The sequence below is a fragment of the Rhineura floridana genome, chromosome 1, assembly GCF_030035675.1.
Source record: "Rhineura floridana isolate rRhiFlo1 chromosome 1, rRhiFlo1.hap2, whole genome shotgun sequence".
NCBI classification, from domain to species: domain Eukaryota; kingdom Metazoa; phylum Chordata; class Lepidosauria; order Squamata; family Rhineuridae; genus Rhineura; species Rhineura floridana.
Window position 1 is genome coordinate 255,127,620 of NC_084480.1, and position 19,134 is coordinate 255,146,753.

At 43.7% G+C, this 19,134-nt stretch overlaps 1 protein-coding gene across 1 annotated transcript in view; it reads left to right on the forward strand.

Moving 5' to 3' along the window:
- Positions 1 to 19,134, forward strand: part of LOC133377364 (chloride channel protein C-like) — a 159,697-nt gene that overhangs the window by 7,711 nt on the left and 132,852 nt on the right. Inside the window, exons 3-4 of the mRNA XM_061611327.1 lie at positions 6,340 to 6,420; positions 7,912 to 8,087. Of these exons, the coding sequence (XP_061467311.1) occupies positions 6,340 to 6,420; positions 7,912 to 8,087 (257 nt within the window). The remainder of the gene's footprint in view (positions 1 to 6,339; positions 6,421 to 7,911; positions 8,088 to 19,134) is intronic.

Genomic DNA, 19,134 nt, shown 5'->3' on the forward strand with positions numbered 1-19,134 from the left:
GGGTGCTGGGAATTGTAGCTCTGTGAGGAGTAAACTACAGTCCCCAAGATTCTTGGGGAAAAGCCATGTGCTTACATGTATGGTGTCTACTGGGAGACTCTTACGGATTGATTCTATACTCCCAGAAGTAAATCCTATTTACTGCTATGGGAATTACTTCCAAGTAAGTATGCTTGGAATTGCAGCTTTCAGGTCATGCTTAATAGCCACCTTGTGTCAAACTGAACAGTTTCCAATCAGATTTAAATACTAACCACTTAAACTGGTCAGAGTGTCATTCCCTCTATTTCTGAAGCTCAGGCTGGAAGTGTTGTTGCTTATGTAGCCATGGTATCACCATCCATACCACACATAATAAGGAGTATTAGTGGGCAAGAGGGAACCCCAAGTGTTGCAGAATACAAAAAAGTGAGAGAGAAAACAGAAAGGGGATGACTCCCAAAACAGCCCAAATGAGTACTGAGCATGCTCTGTTATGAAATGCTCAGTGGCTGTGTGAGTGAGTGAGTGAGTGAGTGTGTGTGTGAGAGACAGAGAGAGATGTCTCAGCTAACAGAAAATCATCGAGTCCACACCCCTGCTCAATGCAGGAATCCAAGTTAAAGCACACCTGACAAGCCAATTCCCCCCACAGAACTCCAGCCACAGAATTGTCTGAGAAGAGGGGCTGACTGTTAAACCACTCTGGACATTGGAGCTCTGTCGGGAGAATAGGAGTCTCCTAATAACACTCAGCACCCGTCACAAACTACACTTGCCAGGATTCTTTGGGGGAAGTCATGACTGTTTAAAGTGGCATAAATGTCTGGCATGGGTGTGGCCAGAAGGTCATCCAGCGAGTTCATGGCTGTGGTAAGATATGAACTCAGAACGTCCCAGCTGCACCCAGCATGGAACTACACTTTCAGCAGCAAATACCAGAAAACCAACTAAATGTGTGCTGTCAATGTGCAAAGCATTTGCTGGGGTGCATTTGGGTAGGTGAAGCAGGAGATAGATGGAAGGGGCTGTTTTCCATGCCTGCCACTTTACCAGTGCAATGCCCCATGTTTTTCCTTATTGACCTCCATCAGCTAGGGAAAAGTGGCCAGGGAAGGGGTTGCAGATAAAAAGTTTCAGCAGCAAATTACCCCCTCTCATCACTTCTCCCTAACAAAATGCCCCCACATCAGTAGCAGACACCAGCAGGGAAGTTCTTTTTTGAGTTGTAATTCAGCTCTCGTTCTGTTAATTCCCAAACTACACCAGTTGTCATTTTGACCTACATGCATAGGGAGAAAGACAGTGTAAAGGGTGTGCACAAGGGGGAGGGGATGACAAAGGATTTAGGACTTAAAGATTTAATATTCCATGAGTAGAAAAAAATACCCTATGCAAATGTCTATATTATTGCAGAAAAGTTCAGTTCTACATATATTTGCCATCTTTTCCTCAAGCACAACTGTTTTTGAGATAACAGTCTTATTCTCTCTTGCCCGTCACCAAAAAGCCATGTTAGTTGTCCAGTATGTGAAATGACTGCAAGCAGGTGCAGCCCAAGACATTTTACTACTTGAAGCAGAAGAGCAAATGGTGCCCTGCCCCCAAGTCAAGGTCATAGTACCATAGCTTGAAAAGTTATGTTGGCATTTGAGGCAGAAAATCTCACAAGTACCTCTTCCTGACAGTAAATATACAACAACCAAAAATTAAAATAGCTAATAATTTGTTGCATGGTGCCCCAAATTAGTTGCTTGGGGTAGTCATCTCTTGCTGCCTAGTGAGAGTCGCTCTATGAGAGGCACATAACTGAAGCAAAACACACAAACAGAAGTATGAGACTGCACCTACCTCCTAGTCTCTTGCCAGTTCCCAATTTTCACCCTCTCTGGAGGGGTGCAAGGACAAGCGGAGGGGATGCAAAGAGGGTGCAAGGACAAGCGGAGGAGATGCAAAGAGGGTGCAAGGACAAGCAGAGGAGATGCAAAGAGGGTGCAAGGACAAGCGGAGGAGATGCAAAGAGGGTGCAAGGACAAGCGGAGGAGATGCAAAGAGGGTGCAAGGACAAGCGGAGGAGATGCAAAGAGGGTGCAAGGACAAGCGGAGGAGATGCAAAGAGGGTGCAAGGACAAGAGGAGGGGGTGCAGAGAAGGTGCAAGGACAAGCGGAGGGGGTGCAAAGAGGGTGCAAGGACAAGCAGAGGGGATGCAAAGAGGGTGCAAGGACAAGCGGAGGGGATGCAAAGAGGGTGCAAGGACAAGCGGAGGGGATGCAAGGACAAGTGGAGGGGATGCAAGGACAAGCAGGGGGTGCCAGGAAGAGCAGAGGGGATGGGCAAGCAGCCTGAGGGAGGCAGGACGAGTGGGGGGGCAGGGAGAGTAGGCTGGAAAGGGTAACACATACACTCACCTCCACAGCTCTTCACTTCCATTCTGCTGCTTCTGCTTTCTACTCCTCCTTGCCCTCCAGCTCTGTCTGACTCTCCACTTCCTCCCTCATGCCTCCATAGAGCACGAGGGAAGAGCTAAACAGCGCAGAAGCCCAGTTTGAGGAACATATCTTTCCTCCACCATTCCACCAATCACAGCAGCAGATGATTTCCCCTGCTTCCCCCCCCAGTAACGTCCAAATGTAATGCAAAAAAGTTACATTTGCAGCTCAAAAGTAATGAAATTACCACTCGTTCTGTTACATACAAAATGTAACGAAGTTACCCACTCATTATGCAAAATTGTAACAAATTACAAGTAACTCGTTATTTCTAACGAGTTACTTCCAAGCTCTGGTCATAGCCTTCAAGCCCCATCTAAACCATGATGAACTAAGGCTGTGTACAAACCATACATTTAAAGGACATGACTTCTCCCAAAGAATCCTGGGAGCTGTAGTTTAAGGGTGTGGGGACTGTAGCTTTGTGAGGGGTAAATTAGTTCCCAAAATTCTTTGGGGGAAGTACTGTGCTTCAAAGGTATGGTGTGTACGCTGCCTATGACTCTGAATACCCACATGTTGTGGTGGTAGGTTTCCCAGAGGCACCTGATTGCCTACTGTGGAAAATGGTGCTGGACGAGGTAGGCCTTTGGTCCCTAGTCCATGATCATATTATATTCTTGCTGGGCATAATTGTAACAGTTAAATAAAACAATGTGAAATGAAGGCTTGAGCAAAGTTGGAGTCCAGAAGCAAGTCACATTCATTTAAACTACTCTTATATCACTTTAACTGTCATTTCTTTCCCCAATGAACCCTGGGAAGTACAGTTTGTTAAGGGTGCTGAGAATTGTTAGGACACCCCTTACAAAGCTACAATTCCCAGAATCCTTAACAAAATACAGTTCCCAGGATTCCTTTGGGAAAACCATGACTGTTAAAGTGGTATAAGAGTGCTTTAAATATATGGTATGGATATGACTTCAGTTGAGAATAACCTAGAACCTGAACACATGAGCCCATGGTGGAGTATATATAAAACATATTGCTGGATCAGGCCAAGAAGTATTTTGCTGAGTAGATTTATGTTTTTACTTGTAAAAATGGGGAAAACAACAACCAAGAGTGCACTATACAATGGTACATTATATATTAACTACAGTTCCATGGTTGTTCCAAAGACAATGAGTCAGTTTTCAAAGACTACACCAATTTTGCCTACCAAGAGAACTGCCTGTCCTCTAGATAGGCAACTGAAATAACAGACATTGTCAATGAATTTAAGAACGGTCCCCTCAATGTTATTGATAACTGGAGTCAAAAGCCCAGCACTAGGCCTGCAGTATACACACAGCCTAGTTCCTGTTTTCTTTAGATTGAGGCCCAGACCAGATTGGTGTGCTGAGCGCTTGAGCAGTATGTATGGAATGTGCATATTGCTGAGTGTGTTGACAACAAGAGCATAGCTGTCAGTGAAGAGGACAGTCAGTGCATCTGGTCTTTATTTCAACATGGCAGGGGTTAACGGTATCGCAATCAAAGTAAAAACAAATGTAGACTCTAACCAGAATACTTAAAGACTTCAGCATAGAAGAGACTATGAAGGAGTCATCTTTTGTGCCATTGTGTTTCACCACAATCAGAAACATGTTGGGGATCCTTTAAGTTGCAGGGGGGAGGTCATGAACCTCCCTGTAGAAACTGTCTCTCCCTATTTATCTCTCTCTCTCAGTGGGCCTCTAAACGGAAAGTAAACCTGGGATAGTCTTTGGTAGGGTGGAATGGTTCCAGGAGGAAGGTTCAGCATCCTCTCTCACTAACCAATGTTGTGCTTTAAATGGCCATAACCCCACCCTATTTTATAGGTATTTTGTATAACCCACATTGTAACACCTGAGATGTGCTAATCCAATAAGGAATGTCCAGAAAGTGCATCTCTTTACAGTGTCAAATGTAATCATTTTGTTGCAACACCTCTCTCTCTCTCTCTCTCTCTCTCTCTCTCCTGCACCCCATCTCTCTATGCTGTATATAACAGGCAGTTACCAACAGTCTAACTCTTTGACACACTGACATTCAGTTGTCCTGTCTGAGCTTTTGAGATCAGAGCAGCAGAAGAACATTAGGAAGGTGACTCTGACAAAATCCTGACATTACAAGTCATGTGTAAGCAAACTTCAAGTAATTAAGGGAGAAGATTCCAAGACTTGAAGATATCTGTCCCTTTAATTTGCACACTGGTAGTCCCAAGTGACATGTATCTGGTCTTCCTGAATGGCTGCAGAGTAGCACATGTTTGCAATTTACAGTCAAAGATCTGACCTGAGGCTAAGACAGGAAATCTGTGGTAGCTTGCTGAGCTATTTAAGTTTAGGAAACAAAAGCGGCATCTTTGACTTCCAGACACAAGAGAATCTAATCTCAACAACATGACTTTTCTGCAAATGTGAGGGAGTCAATTTACTTGTGATGGGTAGTGGAGACAACATGGCTCTGTCTTACACAAACACAAACAAATCAAAAGATGGGACGATATACTGACAAAATATGTAGAAGAGAAGATATATTTTAGAGCATTTTATGATGATTCTGTAAGAAATCTGTACAGACGCTATTAATTGGATACTGGGGTATAAGGGTAGCAAAGGTATGAACTTATTCAGGAAGCATTCATGTTAATTAGAATGTTGATCAGAGACTGCAGAGCTGCAAAGAAGCACCAAGCATTGACCAAGGGACTAAGGACTGCTGTGTTGTGTGTGAGAGAGGGAGTTTTACAACCTGTTGCTCATAAGCTGCCTTGAGAATACTTGGGGGTATAAAGCCTCAAAGCAACTAAATAGTCAAATGACATTTTAAGCAATATTGAAATAAATTTTGCTCTAAATGGGAATTTGCAGCACAATCCTATGTATGTCTGTTCAGCAGTAAATTCCACTGAATTCAGTGGAAATTTCTCCTAGACAAGAGAGTATAGTTGTAACCTCAGCTAGGCATGCAGACAATTGGCTCTTCATATTGTAGGCATTGCTTGAAAATAAAATAACTTATATCAAGTGATACTAAAAGTGCCTTTTTTGTCTTTAATGCTTTAAGGTAAATGTGAATATAGTTAAATCAATATGTAACATATATATGCAACATGGGATCTTGATACTTTCATTCAATTTCTGCCTTGTTTTATGGCTATTTCATTGAACTGAATGATTTAAAACATTGTAAAATAGAATGCAGAAGTCCATATGATGGCTTCCTCCTTCTGTTAACACGTCTTCTTAAAGACCTAGATTGGCTGTTGAGTACCATTTGTGTCACAGAGCAATAGTGGCTGGTGATGAAACTGCTGGCATCTGCTATGTACAATTTTTGGGGGGAGGAAGGGGGAAGACTTTATTTATTTATTTATTTTATTACATTACATTTATATCCCACCTTTCCTCCAAGGAACTCAAGGTGGCACTCAACCATGGTTCTTCCCCCTCCCAATTTTATCCTCACAACAACCCTGTGAGGGAGGTTAGACTGGAAGACGGTGACTGGCCCAAGGTCACCCTGTAAGCTTCATGGCTAAGAGAGGATTTGAACCCAGGACTCCCAGATCCCAGTCCAAGCTCTAACCACTACACAACACTGGTTCTCTAAGCCATGTCTTCTCCCTACTGCCACCATAATGCATCAGCATGGCCAGTCGATTGTTCTTTGATCTACCATGAAGTTTCCATTTTAGCGTCACCCAACTCTAGCTGATTCTAGGCAGAACACTGCACATGATGGCAGTGATGTGGAGTCATCATGTGGAAGTCACTTCCAGCTTCTTTCACACAATGGCAGTAATATGTGGATTGACAATGGTGTTTGTATGGCAAGTGAACATCCCAGGATTTTATGCAATTTCTCGACCAATTATAATTTATTTTGTAAAACTGACAGAAAGGCAACTTTCACATGACCTGGATCTGCATACTCGGAATTGGACTGGCTATGATCATTTTATCCTCAGGACTGGTTGTGGTAAGTGCTATACTACTGCTTTTTGCTTAGCTTTTCAAATACTGAGTTCTGAGAGATGAAGGATGCTATCTTAGTTACAGTGAATGAGACCTGATGCTTGCACAAGCTGCAAATATGTCACCAGTCCCATATTACTGAGTACAACACACTTGAATGTTGATATTATAATGGGTGCATATAAATACAACTGCAACTCCCATAGTTCAATTGAAATGATGGTGTTTGAATAGATTCATTGGTGAATCAGATAAAGGCTTGTACTGGCAAATGTCATTACTTTCATTGTACATTGTTTTTAATTCCCTTGCATGGGAAAACATAACTTTGAATGTTTCTGTTTTCTACCACTTAAAGGACTTCTAAAGGTCATATAAACTTTCCAGAAGTGGGGCTAACAAAATGGAAAGGATACAAGAAAATTGTATCTACTTCTAAAAAATTGTATCTACTTGTGGCTCAAATATAAACTTGGAACCTTTATGGTGGATTAAAAGCATGTCTAGGTTACAAGCAAGTGAAATGCTCTCCACCAGAAAGTCTGCTCTTATAGGTGGGTGAAGACCCCATTGTCCTTCAGGAATTTAGGGATTAGTGCTGATTTCTTGCTGTTGCTTTTGTGTGGTTTTAAATGGTTTTACATTAATTTCACCACATTGTTTGTACATTTTAAATTGTTGTGAAGAGCCTTGTAAAAAATCTACTAGAGAAGTGGTAGAACACATGTGTTGCATGCAAACGTTCCTGGGTTTAGTTTGTGGCATCTCCTGGTAGGGCTGGGAAAGACTCTTGTAAAAAATCCTGGACAGCCACCATCAGTTGGTGTTAACAATGCTGGACTAGACGGACCAATGGCCAGACTCTATGTAAAGCAGCTTCCAATATAGTCTATGTTATTCCTAAATTAATAGTAATATAAATAAACGGACTTAAATGAAACCATAGAAACTGCAGTTCTTGGAGGAGGCTATGGACTTCTAGTGGAATTTGAAGGGGGCCACAACTCTCAGGATTGCATAGGACAAATCATGACAACTATTGAAGGCATGGGGGGGAACCAGGCCACTCTATGTGGCCCTTAGACGGTCCCCAAGCCACTCCCTCACTGCCCTTGCTTCCCATCCCCCTTGAGTGTATTTGGCTGGAATGTGCCCTTCAACTTGGATAATGCCCCTTGTATGCCTAGATGGAGGATAGCGAGGAGAGTGTGAGTGGGCGTAGTAACTAGCCTGCTGTACAAAGCCAAAATTTAATTTTAATATTAATTGCTTTGTCCACTTTTGCCTCTGGGCCCTCCCACACTGGCATATGGCTCCCAGAAGGTTTCCCAAAAAGGAATGCAGCTCTCGGGCTGAAACAGTTTTCCCATCTTGATTCAGGTTAGCTTATCTGATCATCCTGACTGAATATCCAAAAGCATTTGATTGAGCTATGTGAAGTTACAGCTTTGGTTATGTAGCTGCTACAATGATTATTGTCTTTTTCTTTTTCCAGTTCTTTTGTCCAACAGGTGCGCCAAGTGGATTACCGGAAGTCATAGGTTTTCTGAATGGAGCTTCTATTCAGCACATTTTTAATATCCAGACTTTTGGGGGAACATTCGCCTCTTGTGTCCTAGCTGTGGCATCTGGACTCTTCTGTGGACCAGAAGGTCCCATGATCCACTTGGGGTGAGGAATTAACATTTTAAATGTTAAAAGAAAAATACAGCAATTTTCTATACATATACATGCACATAGACATTTTGTATCCCAAGCATATATCTGCATAAAAGGATGTAGTTCCATGGCTTTTACATACACACATTTTTGAATTTACACAAAAGGATGCAGTGGTCAGGGGGAGTTTATTTTATCACTAGACCTTTTAAATAAGGCAAGATATACATTCCAATAAATTAGCCAAAACTCATTACAAAAAGATGAGAATGTGAATTTTAAACTAGCTTTTAATGATGCTGTGTAACTTATACTGGTTTACTTGCTGCTGCTTATTTTTTCTTGCTTTTCATTGTTTTATTTATTGTTTATCATTTATTTATGTATTATTACATTTATATCCCACCTTTCCTCCGAGGAGCTCAAGGTGGCATACAAGCATGGTTCTCCCTCTCCTGATTTTATCCTCACCACAACCCTGTGAGGTAGGTTAGGCTGAGAGGCAGTGACTGGTCCAAGGTCACACAGTGAACTTCATGTTTTTGATCTAGCTTTTCATCATGTTTTACTGAATCAGACCAAAGGTCCACTTAATTACAGCACAAGCCTATAAGTGTCTATTCAGAAGTAAGTCTAATTGATTTTTATGGGGTTTACTCCCAGGCAATTGGGTACAGGAATGCAGGCTTATTAGCACTGATTGGAAGTAGCAGTATCAAGTCTAGTGATGATGGATCTTAGGCAAAATTCTTCCTCAGTCCCGATATTTAAAGGTCAATTATATGAAGATATCTAGGGTCCAGTTTCAGACCTTAGTCAAGATTTGTACTAGTTAGGCATATGTGTAAATGTAATAAAACAAATGTGACTAATGGCATTTCACTCTCTCAAAATTTCCTTGGAGCCTGCCTATATGGAAGGAAGTAATTATCAATTTTCTCTAGCGTGGTTGCTTTGATCTTGCAAATGACTGACTGAAATTGAGGAGTATACTTTTTCATTTTAGCACATTAGGATTAGCATTAACTTGTATTTTGTCAAAATAATTGTTGTGGTTTTTCTTGTTAATAAATTTCTAACAGAACCTCAAAGAATACTTTTACACTCGAAACCGATTTCAGTTTTTCTCTGTTTCCTGGGTCTGTAAAGTGAATGTAACATCCAGAGCTTGGAAGATTATTTTTAAAAAGGAATAAATTACAATTACTGTTACATGGCCCCCAAAAGGAATACATTACTATTACAGTTACGATTGTTCTGAAAGGAATTGATTACTTTACCGTTACTCAAAAGTAATCACTACAATTACACTTAAGTTACTTTTTAAAAAATTGAATGCCTACAAGGTGCTACCCTTTGCTGCTGCACACCTAAGTCACCTAAAACAACATTAAAAATGAACACACACAAACACACAGTGGTAGTAGGATAATCCATAAGATAGCAGTGGTGGTCACTCCACTGGTAAGGGAGGTGGGAAGGGAGGCAGAGGCCACTAATCAGATCTTTGCATGTCAAACCAAGTGCAACCCCCCCCCACACACACACTCAGTCAGCAAGCATAATATTTCTCACTTAATCACCTTCTTGACTCTGCCTTCCCGGACTCTGCCCTGCCACCCACCCAAGCAAACATTTCCCCTGAGATTCAGAAAAGTTAAAACACTGCAAATGCAGCAAAGTACCCTGGGAGGGCAGCAGAGGCTGCTTTGTGTGCCAAGTGCAAACACATACACACACATAATCTTTCACCTCCACAGTTCTTTATATCTATTCTGCTGCTGCCTCCTTCTCCTCCTTTATCCATGTTCTTGCGCTCCGCCTCCTTTCTCCCTCCACTCCATTCTTCTCCACCGCTGTTCATTTTGTCACCTCCTACCCACCCACAGAGCACGAGGGAAGAGCGATGCTGCACAGAAGCCCAGTTTGAGGCACATGATTTTCATCCACAAATCAGAGGAGCAGAAGACTTTCCCTGCTCCCTGTGACGCCCTCCCCTGGTTCTCCCTGTCAGACTCCCACCTGCTTGTGGCTACTGCCTTTCACTAGGCACCACCAGGGATACCACCAGTCCAGACCGTCCTTTATATGGTTTCTCACTCCGCTCTAGCACAGATCTCACTAGATCCCCCTGCTAGGCAGCACCACCAGTCACGTCCTATAACCAATACTCCCAGAGACTTTGCCTGAGTCTCTCTCTAGCTGGTTACTTTTGTGACTGCGTGCTTATGCTGTTCCCAACCCCCTTGTATCTTTATAGATAAGGCATACAACTCTGGGTTGCTCTGGATACTTGAATTGTTATTATTCCTCCCTTCACCGCTGCCACCATTAGATACTGTTTCTGTTCAGCCTTGGTAATTACCTTGCCCTCCCTTCTGGTATGTATATCCCCCAGCCAAGGATCAGGCCTTTGGTAAACCAAATAAGTATTTATAAAATATCAGAAATAACAAGATTAGTTTTAGAATGTTTCACAAGCGTATGGTTTCATCTATTCCTGTTTTGTACTTGACTTATTATTAATCAGAACTCCAACTCCCTCTTTCTCCACACTCCTGACCTCCACCCTCAAACACCTCTTTCTCCACACTCCCAACATCCACCACCAAACACCTTCTTCTCCACCCTACTAACATCCACCCACCAAACACCTTCTTCTCCATCCTACTAACATCCACCTTGATTCAACTGTCATTCTTCCATTTATACTCTCAGCCATTCAAACGCTCAGCCAATCATCCAGCATTCTACTGCTCATGTACTCCCCCCTCCTCTTTCACTCCATTTACCATATATCTTCTATATAAACAGCACTCACCATATTTACCCTACAAGCAAGAACATCACATTTCCCCCCCCCTTAAAAATAGCAGCAAAGTATTATTCCTGCTCTAGGATTCATACGACGCATTAACAATAAAAAACAAGTCTCTTTGGGGAAAATGTCTTTTTTGCACCCACGTCTGGGTCACGTCACTGCAGTCCCGGCCACCTGCCTTGAAAGTCCATCGGCCAATACATTGTCCTTGCCTTTTATGAACTTGAAGTCCACCTGGTAATCTTGTAGAGCCCAGGACCACCTCTGCAGCATAGTGTTATGATTTTTCATAGTCTGTAACCATAACAATGCTCGATGATCCGTCGTCACTGTAAATCTTCGTCCCCACACGTATGGGCGCAACTTGCTCAGTCCCCACATGACCGCTAGGCACTCCTTTTGGACCAACGAATAATTCTTCTCCCTCTATGTCAGCTTGCGACTAAGATATGCCATTGGATGTCTGGTGCCTCCTCTCTCTTGTAGCAAGACGACTCCCAGCGCTAGGTCCGACGCATCCGTAGCCACGATGAATGGTTGCTCGTAATCTGGTGCTATTAATACAGGCCCTTGGCACGAGGCTTGCTTCAGAAGGTCAAAAGCCTTTTGACATTCATCCATCCACACCACACGCTCAGCACACTTTTTCCTTGTTAGCTCATGCAAGGGGGTTGCGATTTCCCCAAAATCTTTTACAAATTTACGGTAAAAACCAGCCACACCTAAAAATGCCCTAACTTGTTTCTTAGTTAAGGGGATGGGCCATGATTGCATTGTCTCAACTTTGCTCCATAAGGGGGTTATTTTCCCATTCCCCACCTTATGTCCTAAATAGATCACTTCATTCAACCCAAACTGGCATTTCTTGGCTTTTATTGTTAGCCCTGCTTTCTTAAATGCCTCTAATACTGCTGTCAGGTGTTGGACATGCTCAGGCACCGACTTGCTGAAAATGGCCACATCATCTATATAGGCCACTGCGAAATCTGGCATGCCTCGCAACACAGTATTAATTAGTCTCTGAAAAGAACTTGGTGAGTTCCTTAGTCCCATGGGTAAAGTCACAAACTCATATAACCCATCTGGTGTACTGAAGGCAGTTTTGGCTCTGGATTGCTCGTCTAATTCCATCTGCCAAAATCCTTTACACAGGTCTATGGTAGAGATAATGGTTGCTGGATGGTAAGTAGTTGTCTTTAAATGTTTTAGACCACAACACTTCCACATACATTGCATCACTTCTCCCATGAATACACTGCCTTGATCCGTCAACACTTCATGAGGGAAACCCAGTCTCATAAAGATTTTTAATAAAGCCTCTGCCACTACACGGGCTTCCACGGATCTTAGTGCTTCAGCGTCTGGGTATCTGGTGGCAAAATCCACCACCACCAATAGATATTTCTTGCCATGCCTTGTGGGTTTGGAAAAAGGGCCCACCAAATCTATTCCCACTCTATAAAAGAGCTGTCCTATTATAGGAAGGGGCTTCAATGGTGCTTTTGTCTTTACTCCACTTTTCCCCACCTTTTGGCATATGTCACAAGATAAACAATATTGTTTTACGTCTTTAGAAATATTTGGCCAATAATAGTGTGCAGCCAATCTTTTCTTGGTCTTCTTTATTCCAAGATGCCCTGCACATGGGACATCATGGGCTACCTCTAGCAATCTGGCTCTGTATTTGCTAGGTACCATCAATTGTTTCACTGGTTCACATTCATTCTCTCTCTCAGCAGGCATCCACAGTCTATATAAAATCCCATTCTCACACACAATTTGATTCCTCAGATTGTCAGTAAAGGGAATCTTTTGTGTAAGGGCTTGGTCCTTCATTTGCTTCAATCCTTATCCAGCTCTTCCCTGAACTGCTCTGCCTCTTCACTAGAGACCATTCGATACAGTTTGTCTCTTTTAGCAGGCCTGCCAGGGGTTGCTATGGCGACCTTAGGCTCGATAACAGGTTCTACCCTGTTTTCTTCGGCCTCTGTTAACATGGTTTCTGTTGCTTTGCCAAGTTGTTGTCTGGTCACCACATATATTTTTCCTTGTGCCCCCATAACATCTCTTCCCAGTATCACTGGTTCTTGTTGTTGGGCATTAATACCTACTTTACATATTTCCTCCTTTCCTCTCCACTTTAATTTTATCAGGGCCATGGGTATGCTTTCTGGTTCACCCCTCACTCCTTGGATTGTCACCGTTTCCTGAGGTAATATTTCCTGAGATTTTATCAAATCTGGCCTCAGTAATGTCTGAGCGGCACCAGTATCAAGCAATGCCCAATAATTTGCCCCTTGCACACTCACTTCTTCCCTCAGACTCAAATCAAAGTCTTTTAAATTTGTCCAGTTTATCTGGCAGAACTGAACCTTCTTCGTTTCTAACTCCCTCGGTTCTGTTTTCACTGCCCTTCCCTGAGCAGGATTACCAAAGGGGTTGGCAACCTCACATTGAAAATGTAGGTGCCCCGGTCTACCACATTTATAACATAATTTCTCCTCCATTTTAGGGTACACAGATCCACTCTGGGGTGTCCTGTGCCCTTCATACTTTATTGTCACCTGCAACATGTGCGCTATGTTCATCTTCTTAACGGAAACCAGATGCGATTACACTTGCAGCAAGTGCAGATTAGTGGCACTCCTAGAAGAAAAGGTTAGGGGGCTGCAGCAACGCATAGACACCCTGCGACTTATCAGAGAAGATGAGGACTTCCTCGATAGAACACAAGAGGAATTAAGGGAGCGACACAAAGTACAGGAAGAAAGTGACAAGGAAGAACAGGACTGCAACAGCAACAAATCCCTGTAGACGACTGTCACTGTAAGGGCAAGGAAAAACAGGAGGGAGTCAGAACTGCTGCAACTAACAAATCGCTTTCAGCGTCTCTCAGCAGACAGCACCCCTGAAGAGCCTCAACAAACTCAACTGCATCAAGAGACACTGACTGCAAAGGAAGACTCCACACCCCAGAAGAAGGAGGCTGATGCAACCACCACTCACGGCAAAAAGAGGAGGGTGCTGGTGGTTGGAGACTCATTGCTCAGGGGGGTAGAGGCGCCGGTATGCCAGCCGGACAAAATGAATCGGGAAGTCTGTTGTCTCCCTGGGGCGCGCATCCGGGACGTTGCTGACAACCTGCCGAGGCTCATTGGGAAACAAGATAGGTACCCCTTTCTCCTCATCCATGTGGGCACAAATGACACGGCCAGAAACACCTTGGAACAGATCACCTCGGACTATGAGGCTCTGGGTAGGAAGGTCAAGCATTTGGGGGCGCAGGTGGTCTTCTCGTCAATTCTTCCCATGAAAGATAGAGGACTACAAAGGGAAAGGAAGATACTGCAGGTCAACGACTGGTTACACAGATGGTGTCGACGGGAAAGGTTTGGATTCTGGGACCATGGTCTAAGCTTCTTGGAGGGGGGACTGTTGGCAGGAGATGGGCTGCACCTCACGAGAACTGGGAAGAATCTCTTTGGCAGAAGTATGGCAAAACTCATCAAGAGGGCTTTAAACTAAAGCCTCTGGGGGATGGAGATGATAGCTTAAATACCGATCCAAAGACAGCGGGTTGTAAATGCAACGATTTGAAGGGTACAGCAGACACTGCGAGGGAGAAAGGGATGCACGGCAAAGCTCACGGTATATTAACGGAGGAATCCAATCGGGACAAAAGAGACTTCTACTGTCTATATACCAACGCACGAAGCTTGGGAAACAAGCAAGGGGAGCTTGAAGTCTTAGTGCATTAAGGCAAATATGACTTCATAGGGATAACAGAAACTTGGTGGGATGACTCCCATGATTGGAATATAGCCATTCAAGGATATAAACTCTACAGAAAGAATAGAAGCAACAGAAAAGGAGGGGGAGTAGCGTTATACATCAAAGACAAATACACCTCTATGGAAATCCAAGAGAGCGAACAAAGGGGTCAGGTAGAGACCATTTGGGTAAAAATAAATGGAGAAACAAATAAAACCGACATGGTAGTAGGTGTCTACTACAGTCCCCCTGGCCAGGAAGAGGTGGTAGATGAGACCTTTCTCAAACAAATCTTCGAAATCTCAAGGAGGCAAGAAGTAGTAGTGATGGGGGACTTCAACTACCCGGATATCTGCTGGGAGACAAACTCTGCGAAGCACAAAGCCTCCAACAAATTCCTGATGGGCCTTGCTGATAATTTCCTCTTTCAAAAAGTAGAAGAAGGAACAAGGGGATCGGCAATCCTGGACCTGATCTTAACTAACATGGACGAATTGGTCACGGGAATTAAAGCGGTCGGTGCCTTCGGGGAAAGTGACCACGTAATGCTGGAATTCAGGATTCTGGGGAAAGCCAAAGAAGAATATAGTCAAACATGGACCTTGGATTTCAGGAAAGCCGATTTTAGCAAGCTCAGGGAAATGATGGGTAGGATCCCGTGGCTAGATAGACTAAAGAAAAAAGGAGCCCAAGACGCGTGGGAGTTCATGAAGAACGTATTACAAAAAGCGCAATTGCAAACAATTCCAAAGAGGAAGAAAAATGGAAGACATCGGAAAAAGCCAATGTGGCTACACGGAAGACTGGTGGAGGAGGTAAAAGTAAAAAAGAGCATGTATAAAGAATGGAAGGAAGGACGCATCAGCAAGGAAGAGTACCGACGAGCAGTTCAGGCTTGCAGGAATAGCGTAAGGAAAGCTAAAACCCAGCATGAGCTGAGGCTGGCGAGGGAAGCGAAGAACAACAAAAAGGGGTTTTTCAGATATATTCGAAGCAAGAGAAAGACCAAGGAAACAGTGGGACTGCTGCTCAATGAGGATGGCAAAATGTTGACAGATAACGAGGAAAAGGCAGAACTGCTCAACACCTATTTTGCCTCCGTTTTCTCCCAAAACGGGAACAGTGTGCAACCTTGCATCGGTAGCAATCTCAGTAAGGGGTCGGGACTGCAGTTCGAGATTGATAAGGAGATAGTCAGGAAATACCTAGTTAACCTAAATGAGTTCAAATCTCCAGGGCCTGATGAACTGCATCCCAGAGTATTGAAGGAACTTGCGGATGTACTCTCGGAACCTCTTGCCATCATCTTTGAGAAATCCTGGAGAACGGGAGAGGAGCCGGAGGATTGGAGACGGGCAAACGTCATCCCGCTCTTTAAAAAGGGTAAAAAAGAAGATCCGGGGAATTACAGGCCGGTCAGTCTGACTTCAATACCAGGAAAGATATTAGAACGGATAATAAAAGAGTCCATTGGCAACTATCTAGATGACAATGCTGTGATTAGAAGGAGCGAGCATGGGTTTGTCAAGAAAAAATCCTGTCAAACTAATCTCATCTCTTTTTTTGATCGGGCTTAGTAGATGGTGGAAATGCTGTAGATGTCATCTATCTAGATTTCAGCAAAGCGTTTGACAAAGTCCCCCACGACCTTTTGATTAGCAAACTAGTCAAATGCGGACTACATGGAAATACTGTCAGGTGGATTCACAACTGGTTGGAAAACCATACTCAAAGAGTGGTCATCGGTGGCTCTGCTTCGGACTGGAAGGAGGTCTCGAGTGGAGTGCCACAGGGTTCTGTCCTGGGGCCGATACTCTTCAACATTTTTATCAATGATTTAGACGATGGGGTGGAGGGAAGCCTTATGAAGTTTGCGGATGATACGAAACTGGGAGGGATAGCTAACACAATGGAAGACAGGAATAAAATCCAAAGGGACCTGGATAGACTAGAAAATTGGGCTGAAATTAATAAAATGACATTCAATAAAGACAAATGCAGGATTCTGCATTTAGGCCACAAAAACAAAATGCATGGGTACAAGATGGGAAATACCCGGCTTAGCAGTAGTGCGTGTGAGAAGGACCTTGGAATTGTAGTGGATCGCAAGTTGAACATGACCCAGCAGTGTGATGCTGCGGCAAAAAAGGCAAACGTGGTTTTGGGCTGCATAAACAGAGCTATAGTTTCCAGGTCGAGGGAAGTAATAGTCCCACTATATTCTGCATTGGTCAGGCCTCATCTGGAATACTGCGTTCAGTTCTGGGCGCCTCATTTTAAGAAAGATATAGACAAGTTAGAGCGGGTCCAGAAGAGGGCGACGAGGATGATAGCCGGTATGGAGAACAAGTCTTATGAGGAAAGGTTGAAGGAACTTGGCATGTTCAGTCTGGTGAAGAGAAGGCTGAGGGGTGACATGATTGCACTCTTTAAGTACCTGAAGGGCTGTCGCATAGAGGAGGGTACAGATTTGTTCTCTGCTGCCCCAGAGGGTAGGACTAGGTTTAATGGTTTTAAGTTGCAGGAGCGTAGATTCAGATTGGACATTAGAAGGAACTTCTTGACAGTAAGGGCGGTTCGGCAATGGAACCGACTGCCTAGGGAGGTGGTGGGATCCCCTTCACTGGATGTCTTCAAGCAGAGGCTGGACAGCTATCTGCGGGAGATGCTCTAGCTGTGGATTTCCTGCTGTGAGCAGGGGGTTGGACTCGATGGCCTACAAGGCCCCTTCCAACTCTATGATTCTATGATTGGAGGACTCACTCGATGTGGTACCACATCCTTTCTGCCACCATTATATGGTCTGGGTTTAAACTCTCTTGATGTTTTCCCCACCCAGCCAGTTCTATTGGAGGCAAAGTGGTCTGCCAATTCTGCGGCCTCTTGAACAGATGTAGGGGAACGGTCTTTGACAAGGAGCCTTATTTCTGGTGGTAACTGATGGTATAATTGATCCAGTATCATGAGGCTTTTCACCTCTTCCACTGACTGAGCTTTGGCACTTCCCATCCACTTTCCAAATTTGCCGATCAATTTTGCTCCCAGTTCAACAAAAGACCTCCCTGCTTGGATCTGACAGTTTCGAAATAACTTCCTAAAGTAGTCAGGTCCCAGTCTGAATCTTTTGTACACTGCCTCTTTAAACTCGGCATATGTGACGGGCCTGTCTGAGGGGAAATATTGGTATACCTCTGCCAATTCCCCTTTGATCAGATTTGATAAATATTGCATATATTTATCCTCCGGTAGCCCCCACATTTGAGCTGCCTTTTCAAAGGTGTTGAGGTAAATTTGTGGATCTTGTCCAGGCTCAAACACTGCAAAATCTTTTGGTGTAACCTTTATCTGTTATTTCTTTTAGCCACACCACTTTTACGGACTCTCTATTGTTCGTATCCCACCGCTACAGCCACCACATGTGACGTCCTTCCCTGATTCTCCCTGTCAGGTTCCCACCTGCTTGTGGCTACTGCCTTTCACTAGGCACCACCAGGGATACCACCAGTCCAGACCGTCCTTTATATGGTTTCTCACTCCGCTCTAGCACAGATCTCACTAGATCCCCCTGCTAGGCAGCACCACCAGTCACGTCCTATAACCAATACTCCCAGAGACTTTGCCTGAGTCTCTCTCTAGCTGGTTACTTTTGTGACTGCGTGCTTATGCTGTTCCCAACCCCCTTGTATCTTTATAGATAAGGCATACAACTCTGGGTTGCTCTGGATACTTGAATTGTTATTATTCCTCCCTTCACCGTTGCCACCATTAGATACTGTTTCTGTTCAGCCTTGGTAATTACCTTGCCCTCCCTTCTGGTATGTATATCCCCCAGCCAAGGATCAGGCCTTTGGTAAACCAAATAAGTATTTATAAAATATCAGAAGTAACAAGATTAGTTTTAGAATGTTTCACAAGCGTATGGTTTCATCTATTCCTGTTTTGTATTTGACTTATTATTAATCAGAACTCCAACTCCCTCTTTCTCCACACTCCTGACCTCCACCCTCAAACACCTCTTTCTCCACACTCCCAACATCCACCACCAAACACCTTCTTCTCCACCCTACTAACATCCACCCACCAAACACCTTCTTCTCCACCCTACTAACATCCACCTTGATTCAACTGTCATTCTTCCATTTATACTCTCAGCCATTCAAACGCTCAGCCAATCATCCAGCATTCTACTGCTCATGTACTCCCCCCTCCTCTTTCACTCCATTTACCATATATCTTCTATATAAACAGCACTCACCATATTTACCCTACAAGCAAGAACATCACATTCCCCCCCCTTAAAAATAACAGCAAAGTATTATTCCTGCTCTAGGATTCATACGACGCATTAACAATAAAAAACAAGTCTCTTTGGGGAAAATGTCTTTTTTGCACCCACGTCTGGGTCACGTCACTGCAGTCCCGGCCACCTGCCTTGAAAGTCCATCGGCCAATACATTGTCCTTGCCT